General features: G+C 46.7%; 1 protein-coding gene across 1 annotated transcript in view; it reads left to right on the forward strand.

Moving 5' to 3' along the window:
* Nucleotides 1-17867, forward strand: part of PHEX (phosphate regulating endopeptidase X-linked) — a 1559577-nt gene that overhangs the window by 129590 nt on the left and 1412120 nt on the right. The window contains exon 2 of the mRNA XM_069204739.1: nt 5144-5209. Coding sequence (XP_069060840.1) covers nt 5144-5209 — 66 coding nt within the window. The remainder of the gene's footprint in view (nt 1-5143; nt 5210-17867) is intronic.

Consider the following 17867-nt stretch of genomic DNA (forward strand, 5'->3'; position numbering starts at 1 on the left):
GTGGCCATCTGTCACTAGAACCATATCTCCAACTCTGAGGGTGCTTGTTTTGGTTCACCATCTTTGTGAAGCATAGTTGTTTTTTGTGGGCTCTTTTAGAGTTAGAGCGGTTCGGTGGATTCAGTTGGCCAGCCCATGCTGGATGATGGGGAATCATGTCAGTGATTGTTCTCCCAAAACACGGCTTCCTTGGGGCAATTCCTATTGTGGAGTGGGGTGTGAGTCTGTATTGGCTCAAGAAGCTATCTGTATAGAGCTTGCTCAGTGTTGGTATTTTTGGCTACTTCAGTTCAGATCACTTTAATCAGGGTCTCCATCAGGTGTTCTGCTTCCTCATTGTCCTGGAGTTGTCAGGGTGTGATGCAATAGTGTTTGGCATTCCTGGAGTGCAGATACTTGACACGTTCATGGCCATTGAAGGAGGGCAATATCCCATACAGATTTCCTCGAATAATCCATCGGTGCAATTAACCTTTCAACTTTCTGGATAACTTCAGATGCCGAGGTGATTGAGATATATTCGACCTCTGGGTATCGGAAGAAATCATCTACCACAACTAGCATGTGGTAGCCATTGGGGAGGCTACTAAAGTCTGCACTGGACTGTTGCCACAGGGCAACCAGGCCTCTCTCTGTAATGACCATTGTTGGGGGGTCAGGCTGACTGGTGGATTGGCAGGCCGGGCAATTCTGTACGACTTTTTCTGCCCCTGGTCTAGGCATAGGAACCAGACCTTGCTCCTCAGCCTGTTCTAAGAATTGATGATGCCCTGGTGCACTCTGCGCGCCAGGAAGACTACTTTTTGTCTTAGGCTTTCTGGAAGCACCAGGCGTGGGCCTCTCAACAGGCAGCCTTAGTCTGTGACAGATAGCTCTTGTCATATGTTGTGCAGTGCTTTGAGTGTTTCTTTTGCTTCGGCAGCGCGATATTGGGCTGGTCACTGAAGAGGTTTGTAGTCACCTGGCAGGGTCACTTTGGTAGCAATCTGCAGACAGTCATCATGCCTGGTGACTTCTGCCACCTCCAAGAGGAACATGGGGAGACATTTAGAGTGCTCCACTACTAGGCAAACATATTCTTCGGTCTTGTGGGCATCAGTAGTTTCCAATGATGTGGTGGGACGAGCCTGGCGGGATAGAAAGTCTGCTGGGTTGCGGTTGCCTGGACGACATTCCACCATGAAATTGAATTCTTGCAGCAGTAGGATCCACTTTTTTTATCCTTGGGGGGAAGGTTTTGAACAGAAACCATGGAACAGGGCGATCAGTGATTGGTGATCGGTGAAAATGGTGAATGGATGACCGGATGAATATATTTAGAAGTGTCTGCAGCCCACAGTATGGCAATTGCTTCCCGTTCAATCTGAAAGTAACATTACACCTTTGGTGTGAGTGTTAGGCTGGCGTAGGTAACCAGTGCTCACTCACCACACTCCGCTGGACCAGTACGGACCCAAGCTTGGTGAGGTTGGCATCCACAACTAGTTGAGAGTCCTTGTTGGGATCAAAGTATGCCAGCACCATGTTGGCATCATGTTGGCTTCCTTGGACTGCTTAAAACCTTCCTCCTGTTCATCTCCCATACCCAAGGGCTTGATGACTTAGAAAGTTCTCTGAGGGGGCCAGTGATGTCCGACAAGTTCTGCATGAAATGTCCACAGTACATCACCATACCGAGAATGGTGAATGGATCCCGGACAATGAGGAGGGAGCTAGTGCATTCTGGATGTCCTTTACTTTGTCTGAGCCAGAGTACCCGAAAAAGCTGATGTAATTTATTCAAAATTCTCACTATTCTCTATGGAGAGTTAAGCCATGCTCTTTAAGACTGTTGAAGACAGTTCTGAGGGGCATAAGATGTTCTTCAAGTGTTAGGGAATGTACCAAGATATCATCACTCATATTCAGCACACCCCGGAAACCATGCAGGACGTTTTTGATGATGCATTGGAATTCCTTGGCTGCCCTGGCGAGCCGGGTGTACCTCCAAAGGCCATCATGCGTGTAGAATGTGATGATTGGTCGGGGATCCAGGTGCAGAGACGTTTGGTGATACCTGGGCCGGAGGTCCAACTTAGAGAATCACCTTGACCATGACAGTTCTCCAATAATATCATCGATAGTTGGGGTTACATGATGTTCCTGCTTGATCACCAGGTTGGGTATTCTCATGTCTACGGAGATGCGTATGGCTTCAGGTTGCTTGGGTTTCCTCGCCACTACAGTAGGGGTGACCCTTGGGGTTGGGCCTTTCACACATTCAATGATGTCAGCTTTTTCTAAGAGCTTCGGTTTTCTTTCTACCTTGGGGCGTAGGTGGAAGGCAGTCCTTCAGCATTGAAGTGCCACTGGAATAATGGATTTGTCGATATGTAGGTGGATGGTTGGGTTTACCAGACAACCTATGCTGTCTGGTGTAGGAAGCAAGACCCTTCCTGGGACACGTATACTTTTGATTTCTAGCTTGTGGAGTTATGAGTGAGGTCCATTTGGAACATGCCTTCTAGCTGCATTGGTGAGCATTTGCCGAAGGTGTACACCTGTACTCTTGTGTGGCACAGAGCAGGAGGGTGGGAAGGACCGTGATATAGCTCAGCAGCCATCAGATTAACAGTGGTGTTGGTGTCAAAGATTGGCTGGTCTTGCTCAAGGGCAAGCACATAGGGACTGCCTGGTGGGTTGCTCGGAGTGGGTTGATCGCTCTCACAACATGGATGACTGCTGGGTTGCCATCATCTATTTAGTTTTCTGCTTGCTCGGCCAGGTATGGTTCCACAGCACTGACAGTTTTCTTTGGCGGTGTGGGTCACTGATTCTGAGAGGAGAGGCACACTTTGGAGTAATGATTAAGCTTGCCGCTGGCACTTCAGTATTTTCCCAGGGCAGGCGCCTGAGTGGGGTTACTGGCCACTACACCAACCACATGTGCAGCCGTTTGATTTCAGCTTGGTGGAGTCTGGCTTTGGTTTGCGCTCTTCCTTGCGGACTACATTTACCAGCTCTTCTTTTATGGGTGATGGTTGGTTTGGGTACATGTGGATGGCACGGGCTTGGGGGAGTTCCTAGGAGCATCCGATGGTCAGGGTATCTTTTATTGACATATTGGGTTCTTGAAGGATACGTTCTCAAAGTTTGGAAAGAGGCACACCCCTGGATGAACTGTGCTCTCACTTCATCCTCTTCATCAGGAAGCATGCACAAGATTGTTGGTTCCTTTAGGTGGCTGTAGAGAATATCAACTGACTTGTCCAGCCATTGCTGCGCATGGTGAAGAAGAAAGCGCACATAGCCGGGGTTTGCGTATGGCTTGAAGTGTGCTCGGATGATATTCTTCAGGGTGGTGTAGGTGCGCTGGGATCCAGCCTCAACAATAGTCTTTGAGATTTTGTAAATGTCGGCACCGCGGAGGTGGGACGAGTAAAGCTCGTTTCCGGTCTACATCTGTCTCAACAGCTTCAAAATAGGTCTCAAGGCATTCTACTAACACCTTCCAGCGAGAAGCCTGTGATTGTGTGTCCTCGTGATCGTGAAGGCCTCAAGGGCGCGGATGGAGGACATTGTGATGCAATGTGAGTTGGCTAGGTGGGTGAGGGATGAGAGTGGTGCAGGCAGTAGACTCCTGGGCATTCGTGGCAACTGGGGGCCCCAATCTGACATGCCTTAGTAGGAGCTGGGCATAGTCACTGTACGTGGAGCTGTCTGTTGGGTCCAGGGTGAACAGGCATCCCTCCATGGGACCCACAACTTGTGTTCGAAGTTGGGGTGCTGCAGCTAGTGATGGCACCTTGCCTGAGTAGGCATGTGGCCCAAGAGATGGCAGCTTCAGTTAGCCTAATAATAAGTAATTGGAGGCTCAAGATAGGCTACAGTGCATTCTGGGTCCACCTGAAAGAAAGTGCAGCATGGACAGAAGCAGACGTTGTGCAGGCCTCAGAAACGCCTCATCGGATGATAGCAATGTGCATTCAGTGGCTTGGGCCGCTTTTGGGCCTGTTGGGGTGACTAACTTTGTGTTGGGCTGGAGGCAGGCCGAGGAAGAGTGGGACGTTGCCTCACGCTCTGTTGCACAGGAAGTGGGCATGTCATCAGATGGGAGGCGGGCTGGACAAAGGTGCTGCAGAAGCTCTTCCCTCCGATGCTGAAGGAGCAGGTTTGTGATGCCGGCTAGCAGCTCCTCAAGCCCGGAACAGAAATACGGGGCCTTGCAGGCGGGCACTTGAGGTGACAGGTGCAGTGGCTGCCGATGGCAGTGCAGGTCGCTGTGCGAGGCTGATAATTGCATTCGGATACGAGGAATGTAGCGGGCTGTGGGAGAGCAGCGGCACACATGGGGGCAAGTTCGGCCCACTCGTTGCCATTGTGGTATGAAGGCGGTGGGTCACCGCACACAAAAGAGAGACACACACACATATATGGCGATCTAGTTGCATGGTCTTGATTAACTCCCTGATGCCTGCATTTCGCTGCACCAACTATTCTACGCCCAGGAGGAGGTTTCCTCCCGTTTCCCTCTGTTCCCTCCCTTCCGTGAGTGTCCCACTTGGTGTTGCCATGGATGATGCAACAAGACAGGACCTTGCTGGAAAGTGGTAATTGGTATTTTACATGAATCATTCATGGGATGGGATCAGCTGCATAAATGGCACCCTCAATAAATAATAACAATATATTTTCTATTGTGAGTTGCTATGGGACTATTAGTTCATTCATTTTAGCCCAAAGGTCGCACAGATTTGTATGCCACACTTCAACCACACAGCAATCTCAGCCGCTGCAAAGGGTTAAACGATGAAGCATTATAAACACATGCTGTTTCATATATCACTGGTTTGACTGACCCCTGGATATGTTTGACATTCATCTTACGCCCACGTCTACATTATTTGGAACGCACTTCACTCATTTCACATAGCTTTTCAAAGTCAGTGGTGCTTTTCAGTACACCACGTTCCCCGGATGTACAATATCAGTGGAATTCTTTCAGGAGCATCAAGAAATATGCAGGCAATGTGCAAGATTTGGTGCTAGTTTAAAACTAAACATCATTGAGAACATTTGCAAAATTATGCTTTGATGACATCGTAAATGGTTCGGGCCTTAAGTGATATAAATTACCTGTTTGTTTTCTATTTCCGTTTTGCAGTGAGCCAAGGCTTCATAAACTTTAATCCGAAGCAATTATGCTTGACTCCAGAATGCATTGAAGCAGGTAAGCAACAGCAATCTTTCTGCAACTGTGAGTATAAGGTCGGTTGGCTGATGCTTTTAATCTAAGGACCAGCGAATGATGACATTGTTCTTCAACATGATTTTTAAACGCAGTGTGAGGATATTAGGGGGAGGTATTAAAACCCTAACTCTGTATAACTGCAGGCCCAGATTTAAGAGGGCCTAGCGCCTCCTTGCGCCACATTAGCATAATTTTTCTGATGCTAATGTGACCCAATGATGCCAAAATTGCCACGCCAAATTTACAAAGTGTTGCAGTGCATGCATTGCACTCTTTGCAACCCCTTGTACCACATTATACCTGTCCCGGAAATAATGTGCGCAAGGAGGACGTTCCGCCGTTAGGGGGGGCCAAAAAAATGTTGCAAAGAAATCAAAAAGATTTCTTTGCTCCATTTATTGCTGCATTTTTAACACCTGCCCAGAGCAGGCGTTTAAAGGGGTCACACCAATGGTTACAATGGGCCCCTTTGTACTGTTCAGGGTTAGCCAAAACTTTGGCCCTAACCCTGAACAGTACATCAATAGTTTCAAAAATGTTGATGCTATTGCCCCCTATCCTGCGCCATGGTGAGCCATATTTTAAATACAGCGCACACATGGTGGTGGTAGGGGCTGCTAAGGGGCGCAAGAAAAGTGGAGCTGCACTGGGTGCAGTGCCACTTTTCTTAAATATGCCCGGTAATGTTTTATAAAACAGTCTTGATACATTTATCTGACATTACTGCAACTTTTTCTGCAACACCCACACACAAAGGAATGTTCACATACACAGGGATTGCGGGCAGGGTGTAGCTTCGGAGGGACGTTTAGGATGTAACATCCCTCAAATAAATGCATTCTTAGCCTGTTAGTTGTGTCTGGAGTCTCTGAGTCGGGTCTGCTATGATTGTGTTGTTTTTTTCTTGTTATCCTGATTTCACTAAGAGATTTTAACTTCTTCATTTTTTGAATCAGGAACTTAAATGTATATAGTGACCTGTTTCCTGGAAAATTAGCAAAGTTGCAGCCATAGAAGTACTCCATGATAGAGGCAAATGTACTATTTTTTAGAATTCACATACTTTTGCAGTAGTAGGCTTGGAAAACAGGGCCAATCTCAGATTTCCAGGCATAGTAATGGCAATGAAGCACCTAAAGGTGATGGGACAAATGTTTGCAAATATTCTAACCCCTGTTAATCCCTTGGCATAGCATTCCAAGCAAGTGTTTTTTGACTACTGTTCCACTCTACACAGAGGGCTTGATTTAGGGTTTGTAAGACCTAGTAACAGCAGAGAGGTAATGGAGAAATTAACGTTTCCCACCCTGTCTTTACTCCACCTGCCAGACTTGAAGACATCTACTAGCCCTGCAGACTTCTCTATAATCAGTACGAACCTCCATCGGATCGCTTCTGTCAATTTAGGATGTACCCGGCAATGCCATCTGACTGTCTACACTAGATAGAGTGAACAGTCGGATGGCTTTGACATCACCTCTTCCTTCGGAGGACGTTTTACACCAATGGAGTAAATTGTACTCCCTCGACGTAAAACTTTATGGCCGCCCTAATCAAAATCAGACAAGCAGACCTTGACTATGTTGGGCAGGGTACTTTGTCACAATTGCAATGGAGTACCTGTCCACCAAACTCTAAATCAGAACAGAGAAGCCCACCTAATGTAAATCACTACTGACCCTGCTCCTCATGGGAACATTCTAGTCTGAACATTGGTCTTCTCACCCATTGTAGGAGGCTGGCCTGGCTTGTAGTGGGTACCAAAGGTACTTACACCTTGTGCCAGGTCCAGTACACAAACCCAAATCAGGTAAGTAAGAGCAAGAAAAGTAATGCAAACAGTGTAGAATTACAATAGGTTGCAATAGGAACACATAGGTATAGGGGCAACACAAACCATATACTCCAAAAGTGGAATGCGAACCACGAATGGACCCCAGACCTATGTGGGTTGTAGAGGGTCGCTGGGACCGTAAGGAAACAGTGAGGGTTAGAAAAATCCCGCACCCCAAGACCCTGAAAAGTAGGAGTAAAGTACACCTACTACCCCCAGAGAGCACAGAAGTCGTGATAGGGGGATTCTGCAGGAAGAACAAACACCAGCAGTGCACTGACAACGGATTTCCAGACCTGAGTACCTGTAAGACAAGGGGACCAAGTCCAATAGTTGCGACAGTGTCCAGGGGGGGGCAGGAGCCCAGGAAACCCCAGATGAAGGTGTAAGGAAGCTGCCACCGGTTGGAAGAAGCTTGGAGTTCTGCAAGAAAGAAGAGGACTAGGGACTTCTCCTTTGGAAGACTGATGTCCCACGTCGCGATGAAGCTTGCAGAGGTGTTCCTACGCAGAGGACTGCAAACAAGCCTTGGTTGCTGAAAGGGTCGCGGTAGAGGTTTTTGGGTGCTGCTGAGGACCAGGAAGGACCAGGATGTCGCCTTATGGAGGAGGAGACAGAGGGGGCGCTCAGCAACTCAGAAAGCCCTCACAGAAGCAGGCAGCATCCGCAGATGTACCCCAACAGGCACTTAGAAGAGAGGGGACCCAGAGGACCAGTGTTGCAGTCTTTTGGTGCCTGCGTTAGCAGGGGGAAGATTCCCTCGACCCACAGGAGATTTCTTCGGAGCTTCTGGTGCCGGGTGAAGGCAGGCTACCCCCAGAGCATGCACCACCAGGAAACAGTCGAGAAAGCCGGCAGGATTAGGCGCTACAATGTTGCTGGTAGTCGTCTTGCTACTTTGTTGCAGTTATGCAGGCGTCCTGGAGCAGTCAGCTGTCAATCCTTGGTAGAAGGTGAAGAGGGAGATACAGAGGAACTCTGGTGAGCTCTTGCATTCGTTATCTGAAGAATTCCCCAAAGCAGAGACCCTAAATAGCCAGAAAAGGAGGTTTGGCTACCAAGGAAGGAGGATTGGCTACCAAGAAAGGTAAGAGCCTATCAGAAGGAGCCTCTGACGTCACCTGCTGGCACTGGCCACTCACAGCAGTCCAGTGTTCCCCCAACACCTCTGTTTCCAAGATGGCAGAGGTCTGGGACACACTGGAGGAGCTCTGGGCACCTCCCCTGGGAGGTACTGGTCAGGGGAGTGGTCACTCCCCTTTCCTTTGTCCAGTTTCACGCCAGAGCAGGGCTGGGGGTTCCCTGAACCGGTGTAGACTGGCTTATGCAGAGATGGGCACCATTTGTGCCCATCAAAGCATTTACAGAGGCTGGGGGAGGCTACTCCTCCCCAGCCCTTCACAACTATTTCCAAAGGGAGAGGGTGTAACACCCTCTCTCAGAGGAAATCCTTTGTTCTGCCTTCCTGGGCCACGGCTGCCTGGACCCCAGGAGGGCAGAAACCTGTCTGAGGGGTCGGCAGCAGCAGCAGCTGCAGTGGAGACCCCGGAAAGGCAGTTTGGCAGTACCCGGGTTCTGTGCTAGAGACCCGGGGGATCATGGAATTGTCCCCCCAATACCAGAATGTCATTGGGGGGACAATTCCATGATCTTAGACATGTTACATGGCCATGTTCGGAGTTACCATTGTGACGCTATACATAGGTAGTGACCTATGTATAGTGCACGCGTGTAATGTTGTCCCCGCACTCACAAAGTCCGGGGAATTTGCCTTGAACGATGTGGGGGCACCTTGGCTAGTGCCAGGGTGCCCACACACTAAGTAACTTTGCACCTAACCTTCACCAGGTGAAGGTTAGACATATAGGTGACTTATAAGTTACTTAAGTGCAGTGGTAAATGGCTGTGAAATAACGTGGACGTTATTTCACTCAGGCTGCACTGGCAGGCCTGTGTAAGAATTGTCAGATCTCCCTATGGGTGGCAAAAGAAATGCTGCAGCCCATAGGGATCTCCTGGAACCCCAAATACCCTGGGTACTTCAGTACCATATACTAGGGAATTATATGGGTGTACCAGTATGCCAATGTGAATTGGTGAAATTGGTCACTAGCCTGTTAGTGACAATTTGTAAAGCAGAGAGAGCATAACCACTGAGGTTCTGGTTAGCAGAGCCTCAGTGAGACAGTTAGGGATCACACAGGGAACACATAGATGGCACACACTTATGAGCACTGGGGCTCTGCCTGGCAGGGTCCCAGTGACACATAGACTAAAACAACATATATACAGTGAAATATGGGTGTAACATGCCAGGCAAGATGGTACTTTCCTACACCCATTCATCCAGTGGCCCACTCCTTTTCTTAGTTGGGAAACTTGAGATTCAGCCCCCCAAACCCAACTCTCACAATCTAAGCTATGCATATGATAGCAGGGCATTTTGTTGGTGTATCAAATTCAAGTAATTCACTAGCATGTGTGCTACTTTTCTAACACATTCTGGCTCCACTAAAACTGGGGGTACAGGCTGCCTGGGTCACTTTCTCTTTATATTATTACACCCAGAGACTGCTCAGGGCTTGAATTTAGCTGCATAACATAATTTGGCGTAAAGTCATGCAACATATTATGGTGCACTTGAACCTACCTAATTAGCTATAAAAGCTTCCCCTCCTATGTGATTTGGTGAGACAACACACTCCAGAAACCACTCTTCACAATAAAATGTTTGTCAAAAAGGACCCTTTAAAGAGACAGGTGCACATAACTACTACTCATCCAAAACGCCTCAGCAAGCCTTGTCCTGAACCTAACTGCCAAGAACACATGTCCCGAAACCTGAGGACCCACCATTGCTTCCCAGTAGAGAAGCAAATCAACTTCAGTCTACTCACCCACACCTACAAGGCCCTGCACAACGTCGGACCGGCCTACATGAACCATCGCATCTCCTTCCATAACCCCGCTAGACCCCTCCACTCCGCCGAGCAGGCACTAGCTACTGTCCCACTCATCCGGAAAACAGCTGCTGTAGGAAGATCTTTTGCATACCTCGCAGCCAAGAGCTGGAACAACCTGCCTAAGCACCTCAGACAAAGCCCATCTCTCACCATATTCAGGAAGAACCTCAAAACATAGCTCTTCGAATGAGGCCCCGACCCACCACCAGCGTCTTTAGACCCTCACGGGTGAGTAGTTGCGCTTTACAAAAACTTATTGATTGATTGATTGATTGACTGATTGATAACTGTAATCAACAACCCTTGGTATTTCACACTATAAACTAACCTTAAGTTCTCGCTATACCTATTTCAAACCTAATTCCTGACACCCCCTTCCCTAAATAACCACCCTTCAATGTTCCCCCAAAGCGCAACATCCTTTCTTTTCACTAAGAAACCTATATAATTCAACTTATTCACATCCTTTTATCTCTTGGCCCAGGAACTCTGATCGCTCACTATCCTCCACCCCTGTCCCTCTCCCCAAACAGATCAACCCCATCAATAGCAGAACTAACCTCTGTTAAGTCCTAAAACAACCTGTGAACCTGTCATTATTCTTCACCATTTAATCTGCGACTTCCTCAATATCAACAGTGCCTTTATGCGCTTGTGACACAGAAGCAAAAACCCCTACCACCCACAAGGTGCAACTTTCCTAACCCTACTTTGTGCCGAGGGAGGCCAAGACTCTAAAAGTTGCCCATCATGTAGCTGCCTATGTACCAGATAGGATTCCCTGCCTCAGGACACAGCTGCCTACGTACCAGATAGGAACCCCTGCCTTCCTGACCCCCTCTAACCATCCCAAAACTGCCAACGAATGTCCATAGGCCAATGGGAACCCCTGCTGTTCCCTAACTGAACCTCCCACCCAAAATCCTTGGGGGACAGAGTTAAATATTGTCTTTCCCCAAACCTCATCATACAAAATGCCACTCGTAAACAATAAAATATATGTGAAAAATAATGTAATTGTAAACAACAACCCTTGGTTCCTACTCATGCAAACTAACCTCAGTGTCTCAATATACATAATTCAAACCACGCCTTACACCTCTACCATAAATAACCACCTAAAAGATTCCCCGAAAGTGCCACAGCCCTTTCTTTTGATAAATACTCTGCATAATTCAACTTCTTAACACCCTTCCATCTCTTGGATCTTGAATTCTGAACTCTCCTGACCCTGTACTCTAATACTCACTTCTGGGGTAATGAAGCCAAACAAGACTGTCCTGATTGTGCTATTCTGCTCTGCTTACAACTTGTTGCTCTCATCCCTCCCGTAGCTATATCCATCTGGTCACCATTCCCCTGTTCTCTTTTCCTCCTGATCCATTGTCCATCCATAGTCACTTCCCCACTCTTCCCTGCTCCCCATCACCTACCTCCTACCCTCACCTCTTCACTAATACCTTGTGAACACTAACCCATGCACTGCACCTGTCTACATGTTCCCCATCCAAGTGTATGCCTCCTTTTAACTACCCATCCTCCTTTCCTACACTGCTGTAATTAGCCTTCAATGACTCACTTCCATCCACTGCTCTCTTTATTTTCCCCTATAACTCTGCCCCTGTTTTCCATCCTAGCCTCCTTCCCTGCCCCGTCTGCCTCCTCAGTGCTAGGGTCATCTGTACCACTAATCAACAGATGCCTCAGTGAGCATATCAGCAACCTCCAGCTCCTCAAAGCCATGCAGTCTGGATTCAGTCATAACCACAATACAGAACCAGCACTCATTGCCTCCACAGAAGACATCCACATGGTCCCTGACAGAGGAGACACAGCAGTCATTCTCATGAACCTTGCTACAGCATTTGACACTGTCTCTCACCACATCCACATCCTCATCAATACAATACAATACATTTCTAAAGTGTGCAACTACCTAACAAACATGTCCCGGCACTAGCGGAATAGAATATCACCTTGTAGCGAGCATGGGAAGGAGATAAAACTTCCATGAAACCATATCAAAAAGAAACAAATTTTAAATCTTTTCTAAAGGCCATTTCTGAAGAACAACTTCTAAGTTTAAAAGGCAATACATTCCAAAGTCTAGCTGCCAAATAGGCGAAGGCATGACCTCCTCTTCTGCACTTTTAATTAAACAATTTGAGGTGATTGGGATGCAAGGAGCAGGCCCACAAGGCCAACTCAAAGTGTTGCATTAGATAAAAGGGACCATTTTAGTCGAAAATTCTGAAGGCAAAGATGAGGGCCTTAAATTGGATCCTGTTGTTAATCGGGAGCCAATGAAGCTGTTAAAGATGGCTGGATATTGAGACCAAGTTTGGAATTTGAAGGTTTAGGGGGGCTGCTGCATTTTGAATTATTTGCAGACGCTGAATCAAAAAACTTGAAAGGCCTATGTAAAGACTGTTGGAATAGTCAAGTTTAGAAAAAATCAAAGCACGTACAACAGTTTTTTTGCTGTTCCTCAGGAATCAGGCAAAACATACGATGCAAGGATCTCAGAGTCAAAAAACAGGAACTGGTGCTTTAATCTGCAGCTCAAAAGGGAGCTCAGAGTCCAATTTGATTCTGAGATTCCTTACTACCAGAGAGGGGCATGGAGGGGGGTTCCCATCTCTGATGGCCACCAAAGACCGGGATCAGGGTTGGATTCAGTACCAAAAAAAGAATTTCAGAGTGTCTGAGTTCAGTTTTAAGAAACTGGTATTCATCCAGTCCATAACAGTTTTAAGACAGCTTAAAGGTGACATATACTTGTTAACAAGGGTAGGGCTAAGGGCCAAGCCATGCGGAACTCCAGTAACCAAAGGTTTAGCAGCAGAGGTAAAAGGAGAGAGAACAACTGCCTGAGTTCGATTGCAGATGAAAAATTGAAACCATAGCAAGGCACGATCAGTAATACCAATCCTTTCCAGCCTTTCAAGCAGAGCAGCATGCAAAGCCGTATTGAAGGTTGCAGAAAAGTCCAAAAACACCACGAAAAACCACGAAATTACAGTCAAGATTAACTTTCATGAATTCATAGACTTCAAGAAGAGTGGTTTCAGTACTATGACCTGGATGGAAGTCTGACTGGGAGTCATGTAATATATGTTTTTCCTCCATCAGGCATCCAGGGACCCACTCTCTACTTCATATTAATTCATGGAATGCAAGCTGTCAGCCTCCACCTTACCTCTTGGAAGCCCCCAAAATCATCTGTAGAGTGCCTCAAGGTTCACACCCTCTTCTACGCATGCAAACTGGCAATTATCATCCACGCACGTCATCAACATCCTTTCCTACGACACACAACTCATACTCTCCCTCTCAGAAAATACCAATACAGGAAACAAGTTCATTATCTGCATGACCAAAGTTGATAAGTGGATGAATGCCAACTGTTTTTAGCTTACAGACAAAACAGAAGTAGTGATCTTCTGCAAGAACACCTCACCATGGGACTTCACCTGGTGGCCAGCCAAACTTGGGCCCACACCCAGCACCCACACCAGGAATCTCAGACTAGTCATCAACAACCAACTGAACATGACTGCATTAGTCAACACTGTCACTGCATCCTGCTTCCAGACCCTGAATATGCTGAGTAAGATCTTTAAATGGTTCTGAAGCAGCACTGCAAAAATTGTCACTCACGCCCAAGTCACCAGCAAGTTGGACTACGGGAAACCCTCTATGCTGGGATCACCAAGCAACTCACTGGAAGACTAAAACCCATTCAGAACTTGACAGACAGACTTATTCTCCACCTCTTAAACAGCACTCACATCACAACACACCTCAGGGAGCTCCACGGGGTCCCAATACACAAGTGCGCCCTCTTCAAACTCCTGACACAGAAATTCAAGGCACTATACATCTTAGGCCCCCCTACTTGAACAGTTGTGCCTCCTTTCATCAACCACCCAGAAACCTCTGCTCTAGAGGACTTCTACTCCCACACATAAACAGAACCAGATCAGGAGGATGGGCGTTCTCTTATATCACTCCTAAATCATGGAACAGCCTCCCAGTCCACATCAGAGGCCTCCTCTTCTCTTCTTTAACTCTGCAAGATGCTGAAGACCTGGCTTTTCAATTAACGAACCTACCATACCCAGGGCTAAGCACCCACACTTCTTGAGCACCAGGCTACCCTCACGGGTGATAGTGCACTTTACAAATACACATAACATAACATTATACTCCGACGAAGGAGAGCCTCACCAAACTGGAGGGCCTTCCCGATTTGCGACTTTCCAACAATACCCGTAGTAATTCCTCGCTTTCCCTTGCCTCCTAAGTGCCCCACGTTAATGTCATTTAATGACCCTTAGTCACATCAGCTGGGACTGAGCGCGCTTTGTGAAACAGCAGCACCTTACGGCCCTGCCACGTAGTGTAGTCCCATGTGCGAGGAACTGTTGTATGGTTCCTCCCCCATACCTGTCTGCCCCTCACCTGCCACCTTCACCAACTCATGACCTTCAAATTCATCCTCAAGAGTGTCTGCTGGCATTGCACCTTTTCCCACCATAATAATCACAGTCTGCCTCTTTACCATGCTGCACACCCTGTCAGCCCATGAAGGGTGGGTTTAGTTCTCTCTTAACGTCCCTGCCCCTACCTCGACCGGAGGTGCCAGAACATCTGCCCTCCTTACTTTCCTGAGGGGGTGAGCAGGCAAGACGTGTTGCAGTGTCCCCTTCTGTAGATTGTCATGGAGGGGAGCCCTACGTTTTCATGAAATGATGCCCTGAGGCTAGACCTCACCCCTTGAGGTGCTCACAGTGCCTCTAATACTCTATTAGGTATTCCTTTAGTAACTACTCTAATCATGCGTTAAGTTACGGCTAACCACAAAAAATTGTCCCGACCTAGATTGTGACTAATGTGCACACCACCCAAAAAGAGACCCCTGCCTTCATGATGTACTGCTTTCTACTACCCATCCCAAAGTCCATCATCCAGTGCTCCATGGCCGAAGTGATGCCCTGCTGTCCCGTGGTAAACAGCTGTCATTCTGGACTTGTTATAGAATTTGATTTCCTTTGGATTTGTTAGTGGTAAGCGTCTTGTCAGTGAACTCTGAAAGTATCTTTAGAAATACTTAGTAACCCTATCAATGTGTCTAAACATAATAATGTAGAAATGTGGCACAAATTAACTGTTTTGTGCAGAATGCAATATTTATTTATGTTCTTCAAGAAATGTGTTCTTTCAAGTTAGGTTTGGCAAAAACACTTATGATCTTTCAGAAAAGCCACATGAGAATATATGTGAGTGATTAAAATCTAATTTAGAAGATGATGGTGGTTACTTTTGGTTAATGGATTAGGTGGATACAAATGTGCAGGAAGACAGTTGAAGGCGTTGCACTTAAAATATATGATATTGTGAGGGAAAAATATCCCCATGTATCTAACAACTTATCTGGCAGGTCTGGCTGAAGAGAATTTTCCCTTTAGCCTTGCAAGGCAACCCTCTTGCTACCATCAGCCCAGCTGAAAACAAGACCATCCAATGCGTCATCACCTAGTGTTCTTGGTGAGGACACAGTTGCTTGTCAATAACTTAACATCATTTCTGAGAACAGATCTGGTCCCCTTGTGTGTCATCAAGATGCTAACGTTCTGCAGCCATCCCTTCCCCAATTTTGAAAATAATCTAGGTCACAGAAGACAATCAGATCTACTTCATAAATAACTCCTTGGTGCCCTTTTTACATCCCAGAAGGTGATTCCTTTGCACTCAACAGTCACTCATTGTGGGATCCTGCACCTCCCAGAGTCCTTAATGAGGCCTTGTGAAGTGTGTGAAGAACATAATCTTGAGTCCACAGCATTAGACTGCTGAGGACCATTTAAGAAATAAGCACTGACATGCTAGAGCAATCAATCTTGGTGTAGGCAATGCCACGTTTTAAGAGGGACAGTTACGTGACCTTCTTGTGTCTAAACCAATAAAAGACAATAAGGTCACCCCCCAACCCCATACAGCCATCTTTTTTAGGTAAACTTTGAATTCTTTCATCAAATGTATTCTTCTTCGCCAATCTTATCGACTGAAGTTTGATCACTAAGACTCCTTTTCTTGGGTCTTTGTTTACATTTGGGTAGGGACGAGTGACACATGTGCTTTAGAAACTTGCAAACCTAGAATTATTAGGTTTCTGTCAGTTGTTCTTTTCCCCAAGCTTACGGCAGTTCTTATTATGAAGCTAGTCTTCACACTTGATATTAACACTTATGGGAGAGTCAAAAACAGGGGAGCATTTCAAGACCACTGCATATGTCTCCCATCCAAACCACAAAACAAAGAGGTACATGTGGTCTCTGAGTAGGATAGCACTTCTTTACTATCTGGATGACTAGTGCCTTTGTCTCTGTTGTGGTTGGTACATGTCGCTATTCAGGATGAGAACTCTCTCCCACCATTGGGTGGCCTGCTTCATCATAGCAGGGGTGGCCCCTTCACGTGGGCAGAGGAGCGTCACCCAGACTAGAAAAATGCCCTCAGGAGAGAAAAATAAAATGGTAATAAACTTTGTTCATTTGGACCGAGTGTCAGGACAGGGCTTGGCAATTGCTGCTGAGTGCAGCAGGGAGATGTGCACTTGTTTAAAGTGCTCCTTCGCCTTTGGCCGTCCGTCTTGTGACGGCCAGCCAGACATGCGCACATTAAACATCTTCAACCCAGCTGTCTTAAGACAGCTGGGTTAGAGAAGGCAAAGGCCTCCAGCGCTCTGGTGGCCGCTGAGAGAGCCCGCTCCCGCCAATCCTGACACTGCTTTCCTGCTGGTTACCAGCAGGAAAGCAGTGCCACGATTGGCTAGTGCAGTTTCCTGGGTCCCCTCGTGCGTTGGACCCAGGAGAGAAGGAAAGACGTCAAGAGGAGGACATCCATCCAAAAGTAAGTGCCCTGTTTTTTTTCTTTTATCTTTTATTATTAAATTACCCCCTTTTTTCCCCACATTACAAGTAAGAACCGGCCGCCCCTGGATCACAGGTGTCCTCCTCACACCACTTGCGAAAGCTCATAGTGTGGGATACCACATTCCTCTTGGGAACGAGCCACTTCAAACGTTTGGGCTTTCAACCCAAGCAGTGGACAGGGTTCAACATGTTTATCTCAAATTGCAACCCTTTAAGAAGGCATAAGACTTTCCTGAGTTGAAATTACACTCCCTTGTCTTCGTTTTAACCCTATTCTTGGGGGACAGTTGAATAAAGTTCCTCTTTAGTTCGCTAAGAGATATTTTTATTATAACCACTCCATTTCTGCACTCTGCACCACTCACCCGCCCACAAAATGTCAGTTAAAGCATACCCTTTTAAACAAAACAAAACCACTGACATTCACCAGTTATAGTTATCTCAAGTAACTATAACTCGTGCTCTAAAGTAACTATAACTCGTGCTCTAAAGTAACTATAACTCGTGCCCTGCATTGCTAATTCCCATATTACATCACTTATGAGATGTTCTATGGCTTCATTGATAACATGACTGCAGCATCTGAAATAACATCATTATTGACAGGCCTGCATGTTAAGGGCACAAGCTACAGTTACTTTAGGGCAATCAATATTGCCATCTGTGTGTTACTCTTTCACTCACATTCCTATAAAGTAGAATATAGAAATTAAAAATGAAAATCTAAAATAGAAGTTACAAATGGCACATGGCTCTGCAGAGAAGGTAAGAGTGGGATGGTTTTTAAAGTTCTGTATTTCCTGATAATGCCGCACTATAGGGTACTGTACCGCCTTGAAATCTAGGTAAGTAAAAGTTGCCAAGTGCAATGCATGTTCAGTTCCCTCCGTGGGGAGTGGCTC

Source organism: Pleurodeles waltl, chromosome 8, assembly GCF_031143425.1.
Source record: "Pleurodeles waltl isolate 20211129_DDA chromosome 8, aPleWal1.hap1.20221129, whole genome shotgun sequence".
NCBI lineage: Eukaryota > Metazoa > Chordata > Amphibia > Caudata > Salamandridae > Pleurodeles > Pleurodeles waltl.